Source organism: Nicotiana tabacum, chromosome 10, assembly GCF_000715075.1.
Source record: "Nicotiana tabacum cultivar K326 chromosome 10, ASM71507v2, whole genome shotgun sequence".
Taxonomy (NCBI): Eukaryota; Viridiplantae; Streptophyta; class Magnoliopsida; order Solanales; family Solanaceae; genus Nicotiana; species Nicotiana tabacum.
The window spans coordinates 6,142,689-6,163,049 of record NC_134089.1 but is presented as its reverse complement, the minus strand read 5'-3'; the positions used below and the strand labels follow the sequence as shown (position 1 = coordinate 6,163,049).

The 20,361-nt window shown below is 34.3% G+C and overlaps 1 protein-coding gene across 1 annotated transcript; it reads left to right on the top strand.

Annotated features, from left to right (window-relative positions):
* The first annotated feature begins 1,482 nt into the window (after nt 1-1,482).
* On the top strand, nt 1,483-11,337 carry LOC107776645 (delta(14)-sterol reductase). Its single transcript, XM_016596557.2, has 13 exons — nt 1,483-1,645; nt 1,730-1,847; nt 2,453-2,523; nt 3,349-3,405; nt 4,166-4,257; nt 5,108-5,155; nt 5,775-5,895; nt 5,985-6,031; nt 7,310-7,391; nt 8,969-9,045; nt 9,198-9,317; nt 10,432-10,506; nt 10,593-11,337. The coding sequence occupies exons 1-13, from the start codon at nt 1,598-1,600 to the stop codon at nt 10,744-10,746; spliced, it is 1,110 nt and encodes a 369-aa protein (XP_016452043.1). The 5' UTR covers nt 1,483-1,597; the 3' UTR covers nt 10,747-11,337.
* The last annotated feature ends 9,024 nt before the right edge of the window (nt 11,338-20,361 follow it).

The window sequence follows — 20,361 nt, the reverse complement described above, 5'->3', positions numbered from 1 at the left end:
AGAAACCTAAAATTCGGTTCCGTACGGTATGGTTCGATCAGTTTAGCCGGTTTTCGAATATCCATTGACACCCTTACAGTCATACCCTTCTTCTATGGCATATATGGCTCACTCGAAATGCTACGGTCTTTCGCTCCGCTCAAAAATCACTCTCTTTCTCATATATCATCAATTTGGCAACAAAATTTTTATACATAGCAGGAATGCCAGCTTACTCGCCTAGCCGCACGCTACTACACCTTAAATGGGAACCACATACCACTACACCCTTCAAGCTAAATATTGATGGTTCAGTACACCTAGATACTGGACAGGGCGGGATGAGAGGTGTTATACGAGACTCCACGGTCAATTAGGTTACGACTTTTGCGAGGCCCCACATCTCTCATGGAAGAGTGGAAACTAAATTACGAGCACTTTATCATGGATTACAATTAGCTGTTAATTGTGGCTATAAACCTATAGAAATAAACCTTGATGCCCAGACAGTTACTACAACTATACAAACCCCCTACCCTTTATATGCTAACATCGTAAATAATTGCAGGTTTCTCTTCACGAGACTGGATGATCCTACTGTACGTTCGACTTACATGGAGCAAAACCAAGTAGCAGATCTGTTAACAAAGTTTGGATGCAACATGGACACCATAGCCGACATCACTGTTTTTGTACTGCCTCCACCCTTTATCCAAACAACTTTGGAAGACGACCGATCAGGCACACTTTTTGTAAGAAGGGTTCCCTCACAAACCCTACAACAGTCACTTAGTTTGCAACATCATCTTGGACCATTTTTTTGTATCTCCCGTGACACGGCTACCACTAGTAGTAGTTTTAGTTATCCCGAACGCCCCATGTAATGACCCAATAAGTGGTCAACCCCTTAGGTCAGTCTCTTCGTATTTACATGTTCCTTGTACTCATCCCCTTAATATAATATAAAAAGTTATCTTTTGGACCAAAAGATTTTTTTTTATACATCAACAGACTACTTTAATTTAAGCGGTTGGATGTGTGGCTGTTTAGGTTAATTCTTAAAAAAGGAAATACCTCAAAAACTTGTGTCTTTGAAAGTGAACTTGAGTAATGACACAAGCAATGATACATGTAAGTGACATTAAGAATAACATCACTATATTTAAGAGTTTTCGGAAGATAATTTTATTTTTACCAAATACGTAAAACTTCGAATCATCTTATTAAGTAATTTGTGTTTACTTCCTATTCATATTTCGAAAAATATTCATTATCCTTTTCTTTAACCAAAAGCATGAATAACGATTTTCAATAAACATATTTATCCTTTTTTGAATTTCAATAAGTAAATACTTATGAATATACCTGAGAGGAGGTGTAAGTATAAAAATTTCATTTTAAAATATAGAGAATATATTCAAACAAAATCATATTATAGGATTATTTTTAGTGTAATTCATCCTAAATTAAATTAGTATAATTTGCTAATTTTTTTCCCTAACTATATTTCTTTTCAGAATTAATTAATGGCGGACATCTCCACCCAACAAAAACTGAGCGCAGTGAAGTGAATTGAAGTATTGAACTGAAACTGGACTTCTCAATTCAGTATCTACCAATGGATCTCAATTATCTATTCAACTCCCTTTCTCCCTCATGGACTTCGGTCAGCATTTTCTCCTCTCTCTTGACTCTATTTCATATATGTGTAAATATCTTTTACTGATTTTATTCCTTTTATTGAATGTAGGCTGCTATGTTACTCTCGTTTTTTCTTTATTTAGCAACTGTTGGATCTGTTCTACCCGGAAAACTTGTTCCTGGGGTGACTTTATCGGATGGAACTCGCCTCCATTACCGTTGCAATGGTAACCTATGTCTTTGTTTTTTAATATATAATGTTCATTTCTGTATATATTCATGTTGGTTTTAAGTTATATGGCGGAGCCAAGATTTGAAGATTATGGGTTCGATTAGTCTTTTTAAGTTAGTGGATGCTAAATTAATAATTTATACATTATTCAATAGATTTCTTAAGTCAAATGTAGGATTTGGACCAACCAAAGTTACTGGGTTAGACCGAACCCGTAACTCCTATCTAGCTCCGCTCAGCACAGACATGGTTATGATTTTTTACGCCATCAATGTAATTTAAATTGTTATGGATGCTCAAGCACACATTACTTTTGGAGCCACACACATTTATATAGAAAAACTAATAATTCATGCAAATATGCTACTTGAGCACCCAGTCTCAGCAGTAATTTTCAGATAAAAAATAGTTGATCACCTGTGATATAAAAATTATGGATCCGCCACTGACTAATCAATGCTATTAAATAGAGTTACCTGTTAATGTGACCTGATTGTGTAAAATATTTTTTTAATGTTAGTGCATAGAGCTTAAACTTCTTTCATATTTCTCTATTTGCGCCAAGCTCATATTGTAAATTTACTCCTTTTTTTTTTCCAGGTTTGTTATCACTTCTGTTATTTGTTTTGCTTCTTGGAGTTGGGGCGCAGATGAATCTTGTTTCACCTACTGTGAGTGTGAATTGTTTCTATGTAGCAAAGGATTATACATTTTGGTCGATTATGTAATTGTATCACTAGTTGCTATTTGGTTCATTTGCATTTCCTGTTCATAATTTTGTTTTCCCAAATGTTGTTTGCAAAAAAGATTCTTATAGGAAAGCAAGGAACAATTTCTTGCCACAGTCTGTGTTCTATTGATGAGATAGAGAATTTATATTCCGTGTTTCTCAATCATCTCAACTCAGGTGGAACAAACTTCTATGTAGTTCCGTCTTCGTTGTATGCATGAGGTTGCAGAGATTGAGCAACTGTTTATGTCCCCGTGAACTTATTGTCCTTGTAGTATCATTGAATTTGGGAACTGGGGTTATAATATCAGTGGAAGAAGAAATAATTGTACCATTATATGGCTTTCTCATTTCAATTTAAAGGCTTCAACAGTAATGCTGTTTCTACTTCCAACTTCTGCAAAATCTATCTTTGGTTTTGCTCCTTCTTTTTCAGAAATCATACTTTTATATTTTTCTTGTTTTTGTTTTCCGTTGTTATCAATCTGATTTATCTTCGTTATCCCTGGAGAATAACTTGGTTAATTACAAAAAGTGAAATAGATAGGACAAATTTTGCTTTTGATGTGATTGCACGAATTGATTATATAGCACCTTATCTGGCTCCAAAAATTGCTTCGCTCATGCTGCATCTTCAGATGTTGCTGAATACATGAGAAGGTCCATACTGTTGTATGTTTGGGCTACTGGAATGCATTTCTAAGGTTTCTGTTTTCGATATACTCATAAAGAGATGATGAAGTCACTTATTCATTACGCATTGCAGGCAATAGCAGACAGAGGGCTTGAGCTTTTGTCCACAACATTTATCTTTAGTGTTCTTGTAAGTGTGAACACTCTCATACCTTGTAATTATTAAGCTATTATCATGCCATTTTTTCTGATTAAGTTCTGAAACTCTGGGATCTCCTGTGAGTAATCCATCCTCCAAACCCGAGGGAAAGACTGCAGGTTAGAGAGGTTTAGTGGATAATGGTAGTCACTCTTATTTGCGAACTTGAGAGTCGAAATCCATTTAACTCTTTCTGGAGTGAGGAGGCAACCTTGAAGACACTAAGACAATGCCTGACATTGACCTTATTGAATTACAATTTGTTAGCTGCAAGTGCCAATTCTTGTTTTATATACGGACTTGTGCCTGCTTGCGACGTCTTTTATCCTACCTTGGGAATTTGTCTCTAATAATAGCTGTCATATAGGGCAATGTATTTGGAGATTGATATGCAAGTGAATTGAAAATAACAAAAAGCTCATGCTAAACTCTTAGCTATTAGCTCAAATATAATTTCCTCAAATTTTGGTATTTGTTTAACCGTAGACATTTTCTTGGAAGTTACTCTTCTTACGTCAAGTTTCAACAACTTGGGGAAAAATATAGGTATGTTTTGAAGTTTGTCAAATAATGGATCTATGACCCATACATACCAATACCACAAGAAAGAAATATGATAAAATAAAAAAATAAAATAAATTCTTGGTTATGCTTTTATTGATGCAAAATTTCTTGATTTGCAAAAATTTCCAGCTAGTTACAAGTTTGTTTCTGACATCTTATTTTTATCCTACGACTGAATGATATTTAGGTGACATTGTTGCTTTATTTGGCTGGCTGCAACTCACGTGAGAAGAGTTCGTCACTTAAACCTCATGTCTCAGGAAATCTAATTGATGACTGGTAACTCGATTGACTTTATGCTGAAGTTTATACTCTGAAAAGTTCTTTAACATTAATAAAACTGTAATATCATTCTTTATTGAACTGTCTTTCCATTCATCCTTTCATCTATCCTGTGTAAGTTTTAAGCATATTTAGTGTCCAATGGCACACTTTCTTTAGTTTCTCTCATAGTCAAATCAAAAATGGAAAATCAATATCCCTCTCCCTACTTCTCATCCTCTTTCTTTTATTGTATGTGGTCTTCCTTGCCAATTAAAGTTATAGGAGTCATCAGAAGTTGTAAAGTTTTGTAACTTGTTCATGAAGTCGATCCCCTCTAGTGTGCTTATGAATGGCATCTTACCTAGAAAGTGGCATAATCAGTTAGTGAGTTGTGCTGTTGCTGCTTCTGAGTAATCTTGTGTACACTTTTAAATAAGTCTTCCTCCTCTTCTGAAGGCCAACAATGATTTCTCTGGATAAGTTCTTTAATTTCTGGCTATGACCTGATATAGAATCTCTCTTTCTTTGTATAATGCTCTTTTATCCTCCTCCTTTTGTCAGCAATTACTTTAGTTAATATTGAGAGATGAAACACCAGCGTAATGATAACAATCAGTAACACTAACCAAGCTTGCAAGTACTAATGAAGGAAAATGTCTACAATTGCTTCTGAGTTAAATATGATCTTTCAAAGTAACATGGATTCTGTAGCAATTAATGATCTTGTAGTTTGTCACCACGTTGGAGCAGTATACATATGTTGTGCTCTACTTATAAAAAAGGAAGTGCACTATGTTCAGATTCTGTTGATCTCGTTGTAATGAATAAGATCCTGATATTTCTTCTATCCTCTTTCTTTGACTAGGTGGTTCGGGATACAACTAAATCCAAATTTCATTGGCATTGATCTCAAGTATGTTCTCATACCTCGGACCTTGTCTTTCACAATTGTGACAAGTGACCAGATCGTGAATTAAAAGCTTGTCATGCTATAATTGGATTATTTGGTTTATACTTTTGTTGGATAGGCTCTCTAGTAACTTTGCCTAAAACAATTCATGTTAATGTCATCTCAGCAATAGCGAGTTCTGAAATTTGCATATCTTATTTAATTTAGTACTAAGAACAATCTTTTTCTTGCTATCTGAGTGGAAGAAAATGTAGAAAACCTAATGGTAGAGAATTCTTAATTTGTTTGGAGAGAATTGTTGATGATTGGGTGAAACGGGTCCAAATATATTGAGATGGATTTTGATGTTTCATATAGCCGATTCCCAACTAGTCTGGGGTTGATGTATAGTAATTTGCTTCTGACCCAAGTAAAATAATACTTGACATGAAAAACTTATTTCTGATCAGTTGGAACTTGTCAATTTCCAGGAACCTTAAATCATAGTTAAAGTCCTCGTCAAAGAGATTCTGAGAGGCCCAAATATTTATTTTGTTTGTTATAATGACTGTAAGCTTCAATATCAAGTCTATTTGGTTCTTTCGTTTGGCTTCTCTGCTTAATAATGAACTTTCTGCTGCAGATTTTTCTTTGTTAGAGCTGGTATGATGGGATGGTTACTTATCAATCTTTCAGTTCTTGCAAAATGTATTCTAGAGGCCAAACTGAGCCAATCAATGATTCTCTACCAGCTATTTTGTGGGGTAAGTTGGTGGATGTACACTTCCAAGTCTGGCTTCTTGAGTATATGCTTGTGATATTTAAAACTTTTTTCCTATGCATTTGATTGCAGCTGTACATCCTTGATTACTTCTTCTATGAAGAGTTCATGACCTCCACGTAAGTTGGCAGCCTTCTTCTCCCTTAATATTTTTAAGATAGAAAAGTTGCGTTAAACAAAGAACTAATGTTTCTCTCTTCTTTCCCTTACCTTAATTTAGGCAGCTGTCCAAATTTTCGCCTCCCTTTCACCTCCAGTCTCTTTATCTTTATTTGTTGTGCGGTTATTATGCTTTGATCTAGAATTTGAAGTGAGTCATCCATATGACACGAAAACCACATTATGTAACAACAGTAGAAAGAAAGTAAGAGAAGGAAATTAAGGGCTTCAAGTGGCAGAAGGGTTGCAGCCTAAGACAATGGGTAACACGATAGGGGGTTTAGTTGTTTAGTCATGAGAAACATTAGTTTGGGCAGGTATAATGTGGTTCTTGGTCCATTTTCGTGGTTTAGGAAGGGAACACCGGAAGTTGTATTATTAAAGGATTATGAGGTTTATCAGCACTTTGGCCTTCTGATTGGTTTAGTTAGTTTATTTGGAGGAGAATGGCTAATAAATGGAATTAGGGCTATAGAGGGTAGCTGGGTTTGGTCCACAGAGTCATGGTCTTAGCATCAGAAGCTAGGTGGAAGCGGAGGGGGTTAGTGTAGCATTGGTTGTTGTACATGTCTTGGCCCTTGGGTATAGTTGATTAGTAGCCCTAAACCATTTTAATTGTTCTTTTTTTTTTTTTTTTTTTTTTGAATTTGGAAACGTTGAGCATTGGCCCATCTGCCACAAGGTTAAATAAAAAAAGAAAGTTTTCTTTGAGTTCCGTATACATCCAATAACATGACAATCTAGGTGAAGTGATTCCGGAGAACCTGTGGTGGCAGTGCTAACATTTGAACCATAGCGGAACACGAGTAACTGCCAGAAACCTGGAAGGTCTGGCTGGCTTACTACTATTCTCACTTTAGGATTGATTGCAGGGAATATTGAACTGTGATATGATCCTGTTTTAGCTTTAGTTAGTGGTTTTGATTTGTACATTAAGATTTTAATGCTTCTTGAGCGTGTACCAATGCAATATTTAAAATTAACTCTGTTGGTGTGAGATTATTGGGAGCATGATTTTGATAAAAAGTTTGTAATTTCAAGGCTTGACCTTTCTAAGCCCCAAATGTCTAATAATTAGCAGAATGATATGCTTGTTTTGTCGGCCAGTGATTATATATTGATGTCATTAACCTCATCTATTCCTCTTACTTTTTCCTTTCTTTATAGTCTTGATTATGTTCCTTCATCGAAATTTTGAGCATTTACAATTGTGTAAGATCTTGTGTCTCCCTTTTCAGATGGGATATAATAGCAGAGAGGTTGGGCTTCATGCTGGTTTTTGGTGATCTAGTCTTTATACCGTTCACCTTCAGTATTCAGGCATGTACTACTAACCATTTCTTATTGCCACAAACAATTCTATCCTTGCTTAGATGAAATATGACACCTTTGATGTCAGTATAACACAATTTTGTATAGGATGTAACTGAATTCTCTTAAAAAACATAGTTTTGAGTTATCATGTACATTCTTCATTTCCTACTAAATGTAATGATGTCTAGTCTCGGCCATGCCAATACATTCACTTTCCTTGAATTTAATACCTCACCTCATGCTACAATATTTCAATGGGTCCCACGTTTACACTACTTGTTTGAATACCAGAAAAGTTTTTGGTTCTCTGTGTTTAGTTTAAAAGAATTTGAATCAGGGGCTTACTTATGAAAAAGAAAAAAGGAATTTATCTAGGGCCCTTTTAAAGAGAAACGAAATGGAAAAGGAGAAAAACATGTGTTTTTTTTTTAAATTTTTTTTGGTGGGAAAACCTTGTTTTAAAACTGTTTTTTTCCTTTCCTGGAAAATGTTCTGAACAAATCTCGTGTTTCATAAACAAAAAGAATATTTCCATGTATTTCCAGAACTCAAGACATGAAGAGCCTCTGTTGTTAAAAGAGCCAATTGACTCCTGCCCATAGCTGTGAAATCATATGAAATAAGAGAGAATCTTGTTAACTTGATTGTAGATAATATACAAGAGGGGCTCCTTATATAGGAGTCTTAGTTTACTTATAATACTGTAAGCAATTATTCTCTCTGATTAATAAGACCAGCAATTATCTCCTCCATTAAGTACAAAATAGCCTAAAATATCCTATAAATTTTTCTGCATAACATTCATTACTCGAGTTCAATGGCCCTAAACATTTTGCAACCTATACAATCTAACATGTAACTACATTGATTTTCTTGATTTTCAAGGGTAGCCAGAATGTTTTCCAATTTTCTGTTGGCCTGGCAGTTGATAATTCTGTTTGTTGTCCTCTTTCCCCGCTTCTATTGGTTCCTTCAACTGAGAGAGAGAGAGAGAGAGGCTACGATCTATGCAAATGAAGGCATACTTTTGTACTCGGTTGTTTGAAGGTTGAAGTAAGAGTCTAATCTTGGAGAGAGAGGGCGGGGGTGGAGAGGGGGAGAGAGAGCTCTAAGATTATGGAAATAAATGCTTGTTTTTGTTTGCATGTTGAAATAAGAGTCTAATCTTATGTTGTCATCTCTGCGGTGAATTGATGAGAACAAGGCGAGGAGATTTAGTGACAATTCCATGATTGTGATAGTCATGGTCAATTTCATGGTTTGTAGGTTGGATTGGTTAGGGAAAGGAGTCTGATGAGTTTGTGTTCGGATACAAGCACGATAATGTGCTCTGCTGTGTGTCAAATTGTATTTTGGACAAGTTTGGCTGTGTGAGCAAGGAAGTGTAAAGAGGATTAATTGAATTCATCTTATTGAGAAAAAGGGCTAATCGTATATAGGAGTGGGAGGTCTCCATTTTAGTCAGCCAAAACCTAAGTAGTATATATTTGGAGACAAATGGCATGCAAGAGTAACAAATGGATATGATGAAGCTTATTCTGGTTTTCAACGTGGGGTTTCATTATGTGTCTATTCATTTTCAGGGTTGGTGGCTTTTGAGTAACAAAGTGGAGCTAACAACAGCAGCAGTAATTGCCAATTGCCTCGTCTTTCTTATTGGGTAAATGTATCCAGCATGCAAGGACCTCTAAATACTACTATTTTCCCCCCCTGCAATCTGTATGATTGCCCTTTCTTTATGTCATTCAGACATTATTCTTTTTTGCTTTCACTTTACTGTTTCTTGATATGGGCCCTGTTTCGTATGGGAAGGTACTTAGTGTTCAGAGGTGCCAACAAGCAGAAGCATATGTTTAAAAAGAATCCCAAGGCACCCATATGGGGTAAGCCTCCAAAAGTTATTGGGGGGAAGTTGCTCGCTTCTGGCTATTGGTAAGCTTCTTGATGTTTCTTTTTCTACTCTCCTCGTTATCTTAATTCTCCAGAACACAAAATGACTTAATACTGAGAAAATTTATATTTGTTAATTTAGTATTTAGCATGTGGGCAAGATTTTGGAAAAGCACATAAACTATGTCAATAAAGTGGACAAGCGTAATCTGATAAAACTGTCAGAAGTCTGTCTTTTACAATCCTCATCTCATGATCCAAATTCTTGTCCGTTTTTGGGGGTGAGTTAGGTTCAAAGTCCGTTTTCTTGTCATAGTATCTGTGCTAGGCTCATCCAAATTCTTGGTTTACCCGATTGTGGGCCCCATATTATGTTGTCCATGATCCAATTGGCTGGCAGGCTTGGGTTTTTTTGGGGGTGGGGGGTGGGGTGTTAAGATGTCCCACATCAGTTTTGGGATGCATGTGAAATTGGTGTCTTTATATGGTCTTGGACATTCCTCACCTCTTGAGCTAGCTTTTGGGATTGAATTAGGCTCAAGGTCAATATCTTCATCATGTGCAATTCAACGAAAATATTAAGAGAAAAATAAATAGTGGATAGAAAAGAACTTACTACAGTAGATGAAAAGAGTTAATTACTACTCCATAAGAAATGCTAAATATCGACATCCCTAGAGTGTTCCATTTTTTCAGAAATATTTTACTTTTTGAGGTCTCAATTTAAAATCAATTTCAAATAGTCCAGATCTGACAACGGCGCTAGAAAAATTAAAACTCTTATGAATTCTTTCCCTTTTAATGATTATGTTTTCATGATATTAATTTTTTTAATTATAAAGCCCTAATCAAAATATTAAATGTTTGAACATCAAGCCAAATTGATCTCATAAATTCAGAAAGAGGAAGTAATTTCTTTTGGATTTTGTCTGAAACAGTGATCTACAATGTAAAGCAAAAGGTTTGAGTGCTATTTAGTGAAACAGTAGCGGTTAATATTGCCACATCAGGTCTAAATACAGTCTGCATAGTGCGTACCCTGGTTATAGCATGGCTTCTGAAGTTCATCACATGAGGCATGGGGTAGCAAAAATGGCAAGTTAAAATTTTCAGCTCTTCATTTTCGAAATTCTAAATCATTCTATATTTACTGAAGGGGCATTGCTCGACACTGTAATTACCTTGGAGATTTGTTGCTGGCATTGTCATTTAGTTTGCCTTGTGGGATAAGGTAATGTGTTTGAACTTATGCAAATTCTTTCTATGCTTGTTTGCTCAGTAATAAAAATAGTCACCTTCACTTGTGTATGGCTGCAGTTCCGCGGTTCCATACTTTTACCCCATATACCTTCTTATTCTGCTAATATGGAGGGAGAGAAGGGATGAAGCTCGATGTGCAGAGAAGTACAAAGACGTGTGGACAGAATACCGTAAACTTGTTCCTTGGAGGATCTTACCTTATTTTTACTAGCTAAATTGTTTGTCCATGTGGCTGTGCATTACCACCAAGCAGGAAAAGAGACAAGCGAAGGAAAGGATATTAAATCAAAATGGGGCTATCGCTCTATCTAAGCAGCTTTCTCCTCCGGAAGTAATCTTTTTATCTATTTCAGTGGATGAGCATTGAATATTTGTTGTAGCTGCACGCAAGATTATTCAATGATCTCCTGAACCAGCTTGTACACTTGATGTACTTTATAATGGCAGACTTTAGATAAAAACCTATGTGCTTGTAATAAAGGCCAACCATGAAAGTATTTCACATTGTTTGTGATTTTGGCTCCTGATGAGAGTCCTTTTGGAAGACTGTGCCGCGCCTCCACCATCCCACCGGATAAACCAGAGGCCCAAGCTCGAAAAAATTGGTCTGAAACTAGTAAACACTTGCTAGCTTAGGCTTTTATCAGAGTTACTGGCAATTGATCATTTGTTTGTGCTGCAGAAATAGGGCCTTTGCAGTATTGTTCACATATAAATATTGAAGTGTATTATTATATGTATCTGAAGTTTTAGAATAGCTAAATTTTAGAAGCATGGTTCCAACTTCTAAGTTCTCTACAAATGTGTTCAAGATGCAAGGTTTTATCATTCTCTTATGCTACTACAATTGAAGCAAATTTGGCTAACACTGTAACTGTTGCACGTGGAACCTTTGTCTAACAGAAGTGTCCTAATGTAGTATTTAGTTAACAATTACATACCTAAATTAGCAGGGTACAAAGTCTGATACTCTAGTTTGGCAAGGGAAAAAAGTGTCTAGATTTCATAACTTGATAAAATTTTGGTTTACTCTGGTTGGCAAGGTTTGGTTACCTTAGATTAGCAGGGACGAAAATCTGATAAACTATTTTGAAATCAGCGTTTGGTCATAAAATTTTCAATTTTCAATTGAAGATGTATTTTGGAATTTTTCGAAAATTTGAAAAACTCCAAAAAGTTGTTTTTCAAAATTTTCACTTACAAAACTTCAAAAAAAATCCAAAATTATATTCATGTTCAAACATAACACTAATTTTCAAATATCATTTTCACTTGAATTTTTTTCCCATTTTTTTTGGAATTTTACAATTTTTATGTCCAAACACCCACTTAGTAAAGCAGGGACCAAAATCTGATAAACTATTTTGAAATTCTACTTTGTCAAAAGATTTGTGGAGTTACTTGGATCAGAACTTGATCCAACTCTGAGTTGACCCTAATTAGTTTGAATTGATTTTTTTTATTTTATAGAATTGGCTTTGAATATAGAGTTATTTTGTAGTTTGTACTAGTCAAAAGAATATATATATATATATATATATAAGTTTTAAGAAGAAAAAATAAAGGAAAAACTTGATAGAGCAAAACAGAGTTGGACTCCAGATTTTGCTCAAGAAAGGTAGGATAAAGTTCATTTCCAAATCTTAAATTTGGACTATTTCGTGGTTGCAGTTCTCTTTCCAGACCTCATTTCAAAGCAAAATAAGGAAAAACTCTAGATATGATCATTTCATTAAATTATTGAAAACAATATAATATACTTGTCGATCTTCTTATACTAATTATTAGGGAAACTAGGTTGATTCCCAGAGGGGAATGCATGATTTTAACGCGACATGAGTATTAATATTCTGCTCAATCAGTGCTCCCTAAAGACTTTTAGTGTTTATGATATCAGGTGAATTAAATTATTGTGATACAAGATTTTCACATAAGTTTATGGGGTTTGATGATTTTCAAGGTCACACATAGGTCCGCCTTTGTTGATTTTTGCTTCAACTTTTATTTTTTAATTTTCCATGACTAAAATATAACCAAATATGATCTTATTTATTTAAAAATTCTAGGACTTGAGTATCATAGAAACAACATACAGTTGATAGAAGAGTAGAATCAACCACGATTGTTGTTAATGTCAATTTGTACCTTAGTATGGTCTTTTATTTCTTCTTCCTATATCGATATCTCAATTATTTTATGGAATATATGTTACTTATTATTTAACCTATTCTCCTGGCTAATTAGATTAAAGTCCTTTAAAATAATATACTCGATCAGTTCTCATCTTTATATGCTGTTCGCAAAATTATTATGATTATCATGGTTATAAAGATTTTCTTTTACTAACCTTTTTTTGCCAAACATTCTTGGTCTAACTATCACAATGCCTTCCCATTTTAGTAGCCATGAATATTCAGCACACACTATCGCGGAGGAAAAAAATACTCCCATTGAAGCATTGGCTCTATGGTCCAAAGTGCGCGTCTTTTTTTTTTTTTTTTGGAAATTACCAGCTATGTCCATTTATAAGTAGCTCGTTACAAAAATTAGCCAATTTAATATTACTAATATTAGCCAATTAGCTATTTGTTGCAAAATTAGGTCAATTTTTTGCTTTTTTTGAGTGAGTGTTATTAGGATAGATTGGATGCATCTTAAAGAGTTCGAATCTCAGTTTTGGGATGATTTGGTGAAGTTTTGAGGTGGTTTGAATTGAAAATTTGAAGTAAAACTCGAATATAAAAAAATGATATGTGTATCACATATGTATCATATTTGTATCAATTATGTATCACATATATATTCATGTATACCTGTGTGTGAGATACATGCGTGATACATGTTTGATACATGTGTCGCAGAAGAACTTTTTTGAACTCGATTTAATTACGAATTTTGATACAAAATCAGTCCAAATCACCTCCAATCTTCCTCAAATTTTGTATATTGACTTATCTATATGTTTTCAATGAATTTCAACTATACCCATTGAAAAAAGTTCCTTTTTTGCTTAGACTTTTGAATATTATATTATTTGTATTTGATTATCTTATTTGCTACCTCATCCATGAAATTTCCTTTCCATCTTGCATCTAATGTGTATAATCAAGCTTAAAAATATGGAGGGAGATTTTTGCATGTGATTCTTTGAGATAAAGAACCTTATTTATTTAGTTTTTCAATTTTTATATGTGCTTGGCTAGTTTATGACTAATGGCTAGAGGTTGGTAAGTTGAAAGTTATATGGTACATTTGTGTAAGTTTTCCTTTTTTTTTTTGGGTCTCCCCGGAACTTTGGGAGAAATTCAAAAATAACCATATTTACAAGTGGTGATTCAAAAATAGTCACGCTTTCAAAAGTAATCGAAATTTAGCCACTTTTCATGTAAAGATAAATCTGAGCGAAAACACTGTTCAAAACCTAAAAAATACGCCAATATATTATGCTGGAATTCCGGCATAAGTCTACTTGAACTCCAGCATATTATATTGGAGTTCCAGGATAAGTATATTCGAACTCCAGCATAATATACTGAAGTTCCAGCAAAGTATACCGGTCCAGAATAATATGCTGGAAGTTCATACACAAGTGTTCGAATCTCCAGTATATTATGCTGGAACTTTCTGTGTGTTGGAGTTCCAGCATAATATGCTGGAAGTTCATACACAAGTGCACCGAACTCCAGTATATTATGCTGGATCGGTCTCTATTGCAGCAAAATAGTGATTATTTTTCAATGATTTGGCAAACGCTGACCATTTTTGAATGACCAGCCCGAAAACTAGCCAGTCCGTGCTATTTTTACTGGAAATTTTGATCCCTTCCGCTCCGTTCGTTCCGAGCTCGCGAGTGAAGTTTTGTATGCTTAGCTCCTTTTGAATTTCTCTGAATTTATATAACTAATGCATGAAGCTTCAAAAGAGATTCAATAAATAGAGGCTAAGATAATAGAGAGATACATATCCTAAATTTTGTGTGCGCACATTGGAAATGCAACCATTAATTAACAATTGTAGCACTACTTATATATATTTTTTCTGATTGCATGTTTCACTGTATTTGGCTGTGGATATATATGAATGAACAAGACAACTCGGTAATTGTGGAGAATACTAAATTTAACATCATTTTTGGAGTTTGGCAAATGGCAAGTGGTGGGGTTGGCAATGACTCCAATGCACAGACCAAAATGAGTAAATTGACAAATATGGACGTGGTGTTTGAGTTATAGAGGGGGGTTGGGGGACGTGGCCGTGGCCACTTCACCTTGAGATAAGAGTCCTTATATGTCCTCCTAGTTTTGAGAGTACGCGTGTTGCACGTGTATTGTATCTTAACGAGGATTAAAAAAAAATCATATAGAAATTATATTAAAAAATGTGTTTAAGTTATAAAAAAGTGTAAATTTTTGAATTGATAAAAGTCTATATTATATAGCTAACTCAATAAATGGAAGAAGTTATGTCCCATAAAAGTCCTCAATTATCATGCAATATATTCAATTTCACGGGATGTTGCTCTCTCTTTAGTTTCACCAAAAACAAATAGCTTGAAGATTTTAGAACTTTTTTGAAAATATTTTCAGAAAACTATTCTCATGTTCCTTCGAGAAGACACAAAAATGGTTAGCTATACTTTTTTTTCAATTATAGATTTGTCAAAAATATAAACTGAAAAAATCTTTTCATCTTGTAAAGATTTGGGAATGACGAAGTTGGTCCTATGACTCATAAAAAAATGTTAAGTAACAATATAAGATATAAAAATAACTAATGTTAAGTTAAAATTCTGTAATAAATAAAGAGAAATAACTAATAAAAACTCATTTAGAATACTTATTGATTTCTATTTTTATCCTTATTTAGCACTTTTATCAAATCTGAGTCTTAATACTAAACTTAATAGAATTAGATTCTTTTTTTAATATGGTATTTTAAATACTTAACTATTTATTGTCAATATTAAAGAATAATTTATTTTTTTTGTAGTTTGATTTTTTTTATATTTAATTGTATTGATTATTTATTAACTAAGAATTCTCTTTGTAAATGACAAAAAAATTGATGATTTTGTCTTGGGGTTCTTGTGTCATAGATGGGACAACAAACATATAAAAGTGGTTATTCTATTTCATTTTTAGCCGTGTTAATAGTTAAAGTTTTATTGTTAATTTGAGTCTTTTGGATTATGTTCATTATTATTATTATTATTATGACAAAAATGAGCGTGTCTTTATTTTTGAACTACTATTTGACATATATTGCTACAATATTTATATTTGCTTCCTTATTTAATTATATAATATTAAGTATCATCTATTCACTATTCCATTATTCAATTTAATTTATATCTGTAAGGTAAATTGTATAACGTTAGTGATCCTTTTTTATGTACTAGCTTTAGTGTACGTGCGTTGCACATGAATTTTATATCTGTCAGTTGTAACGATCCGGACGGTCGTTTCATGAGTTACCGCTCCATTTCCCCCATTTCTGCTTCTTTATGTATTGTTCATCTATATTTCATCGTATCGCGTTGGTTGGTTTAGGTTCGGAGTGGTTTTGTAGAGAAATGAGACATTTAGTCTCTTTTGAGAAGCTTTAGTTGGAAAAGTCAACAAGAAGTTGACTTGTGAGTAAATGATCTCGGAACTTGATTTTTATGGTTCAGATAGCTTTGTGAGGTTATTTGGGACTTAGGAGCGTGATCAGAATGTATTTTGGAGGTCCGTGGTAGATTTAGGCTTGAATTGGCGAAATTGGAGTTTTGGCGTTTTTCGGTTGGTAGTGAAAATTTTAATATTGGGGTCGGATTGGAATTCCGGAAGTTGGAGTAGGTCTGTTGTGTCATTTGTGACGTGTGTGCAAAATTTTCAGGTAATTCGGATGAGGTTTGATAAATTTTTGCATCGTTTGCGGAATTTGGAAGTTTGGAAATCCTTAGGCTTGAATCCAATGGTGATTTGATGTTGTTTTGAGTATTCTGAAGTTTGGAAAAAGTTTGAATGATGTTATGGGATGTGTTGGCATGTTTGGTTGAGGTCCCGAAGGCCTCGGGTGAGTTTCGGGTTGTCAAAAGATCATTTTGGACTTTGGAAAAATAGCATATTTTCTGGCATTTTTGTTGCAGAGATTTGTTCTTCGCGTTCGCGAAGGTCTGACCAGTGGAAGGATCGCGAACACGAGGAGTTGAACGCGTTCGCGGAGAGGAAAGATGGAACAGCTGGACCCTAAGGATTTCTCCTACGCGTTCGGGTAGAGGACAACGCGTTCGCGAAGGGTCTGGCAAGTGAAGCTACGCATTCGCGAGAGGGTACTCGCATTCGCGAAAGAGGAAATTTGAGTAGTAGATTTTTGTGCTTTGTGAACGCGAGGCTTTGACCGCATTCGTGAAGAAGAGCGCACTTGGGCAGAATGTTTAAATTCAAAATCGAGGGTTTTGGTCCATAATCTCAAAATTCATTAGAGAGCTCGGGAGAAGGCGATTTTCAGAGGATTGATTGGTGTAAGTGTTCTTCACTCAAATTTGGTTAAATCCCATGATTATATCTTGATTTCTATCATTTAATTTGGGAAGTTGGAGTAAAAATTGGGAAAAATGGATGAAGATTTGGAGAGTTGATTTTGGGGATTTGTATGACCATTTGATGTCGGATTTTGGTGAATTTTATTTAGGTAGACTCGTAAGCTAATGGGTTTTTTAGTTTTGTGATTTTTATCGGATTTCGAGACGTGGGCTCAGGGGCCGGGTTTGAGCAAATTTCAGAATTTTTGGGTTAATTTGATTATTTTCGCTTGGGCTTCGTTCCTTTAGCGTATATTGATGATAATATACTGATTTTGGTTAGATTTGGATTCGAGAGGCAAGGGCATCGAGGGCTAGAGTTTGGACCGGTTTGAGGTAACTAATGATTGTAAATGTTGTCCTGAGGGTATAAAACCCCGGATTTCACATCGTTTCACTACTTTGAGGTGGCGCACATGCTAAATGACGAGCGTGGGTTCGTGCACCGTTGGGGATTGTGACTTGGTTCATCCCGTACGACTATTAAGTCGCGTATTTGATTGAAAATTATTTGCTACTATTGTGTTTTGGAAAGTATTACTATGTTTTGGGCTGAATGCCATATGTGGGCCTCGTGCCAACTGTTTGGACCCTTAGGGGCTTTTTACTACTGTTTTTCTCACTATTTTGATTTAATATCTACACTCAGTCATGTTATGTTTTACTGATTTCATAGCTCGGTGTTGTTTACTCTGTTTGAGTTCTATAAACGATATCTTGGGCTGAGCACCCTGTTTTACTGTTAGCCCGAGTGGCTTGAGAGATTTCTGACTGAGTGAGGCCGAGGGCCTGTGTTGTGAGGATATTATGGGATCGGGCTGCGCACCGCAGCATGTTATACTGATTGTAATATATGAGAGGGCGAAGGCCTGATTTATTATGCCACGAGATGGCTTGTTATAGAGCTTGGGCTGTAGGAGCCCCTCCGGAGTCTGAACATCCCCAGTGAATGCAGGTACCTAGTGTGAGTGATGTGATGTAGTCTGAGGGGCTGTTGTTGATTCATATTGTTGCCCGAAGGGCTGATTATGAGTGATTGTGAGGTACCCCGAGGGGCTGGTTCTGTTGATATTTTTTCCGGGGGCCGGTTTATGGTACATGTTTTGCCCGAGGGACTGTTTACGTTTCTATCATTTTTACTCACTGTTTTCATAACTCATTTGAAACTATTGAAAGATGTTTTAAAAGGAACGACTTTACTGAAACTGAGTTTGTTTTACGAGGTAAATGATTTCTGTACTGTTTTGGAAAATGTATTGTATTTGTTGTGGTGTTATGACGTAGAATTATCTGTTTTCTTACTGCTCGACTTTTATTTACTCTTATTACTTACTGAGTTGGCGTACTCACATTACTCCCTGCACCTTCTGTGCAGATCCAGGAGTTGCGGGTCGCGATAATGACCATTGATCGTCCATTCAGCAGGATTTTGGAGTCGACATGGTAGCTGCATAACGTTCACAACCATGTTCTTCTCCCTCATATCTTCCCTAGATTTATTTAGTATGGTCTTCCAGTCTTGTTTAGACTTTATTGTATTGAGACAGAGTTGTAGTTGCTCGTGACTTGTGACACCTCGATGTCGGACTTGTGTATTTATTCCGCATTGGTTATTTAGACTTATATTATAAGATTTCTTGTTAATTAATGGCTTAAAAATGACTTTTATAGAGTAATGGTTTGACTTGGGAATTGTATCGGCTGACCTAGTTTCACGATAGACGCCATCACGATCGGGTCAGTTTTAGGATTGTAACATCAGTAAAAGTATATAGAATATAGATTTAAAAAGAATTATGAATATAAACTTGAACTTATAATAAAGATTAAACAAGATTAGAAAAATTTATTACCCTATGCATCAATGCACAATACACAGTTATTAGTTCAGATGAGTTGAACAACACATAGTATCTAAGTGTAATTTATTTATACAGTATATTATAATTAGTTCACATGAGATAAATAGTACACACCATTTTCTTCAAGTTTGTCCCTTATCGAAATATAGTTTATTTTACATATTCTTCTTGATAATTTCAAACAAAATTTATTTATAAATTTACATGTTAAAATCAAATATATAAATTTAAAAGAATAACTTGGACTAAAAATAAGGATTGAGAAGATTAAAATTGCTTTAACGCCACAATAATAATTAGTTTGCATGAGTTGAACGTAATGACGCACAGACCATCATTCTTCAATTTGTCTAGTATTTAAGTGTACCTTTTTTTATAATATCAAACGCAGGTGTCTTTTACAATTTTACATATTAATATCATATAAGAGTTTATTTATAGATTTTTTTATATGTAGTTTATTTACAGTCTTTCAAAATTCAATTAATGGGAAATAACTTTTAAAAGATAATACATTATTTTCGTACGCAATACAATTATAGTGATTAGTAAAATTTAAATATAAGCGAGACAGAAATTTTTTGCACCACACATCATCAGTGGCGGAGCCAGGATTTTCATTAAGGGGAGTCAAAATGTTAAAAAAAACTCATCAACAAGTCAAGGGGTGTCATTATATAATATATATATACAAATTTTAAAAAAATTACTGAACTATACAGTATAATTTACCGGCGAAGGGGTGTCGGTTGACACCCCTTTAATATATGTGGCTCCGCCACTGTACATCATGCTTCAACTTATAACATCCACAGCTAAATTAAATAAAAGAAAAAGGAAATTGCTTTGAAAAATAAAAACTACAAATTATAACTAAAATGCTTTCAACTACTGTAATCGTGTTCATAAGCTAAATATTCAGTAATATTTTTTTATAATTTATAAATGTTTATTAACCTTGCTTGATGGTCTAATAACTTTAGAGTGAATTACGAATGTCATAATGCACTTCAAAATATCTATAACTAACATTTACATTTTTAAGTTACTTTATTATATTTATATTTACGTTAACTTCTCTTCAACTATATACATCATAAAGAGTCTTAGTAAAAAAATCATTGTTATTTGGTAAACTCTTAATTTAAATAATAATTAACTTCTTAAAATAAATTTAAAACGACAATGATGTTCTATGTTCATACATAGAAGGAAGGGGTTCAAATTTTATTTAAAGAAAATAATTCTAGTTCAAATAAAGAAAAAAAATTAATAAATACTAAATTTTTAGTTGATTTAAAAGTACTATATTTTAGGAAAATAATTAAATGATAATATTGAAAAATCAAAGTCCTAAATATTAGGAAAATAATTAAATGACTATTCTTAAATATTAAGA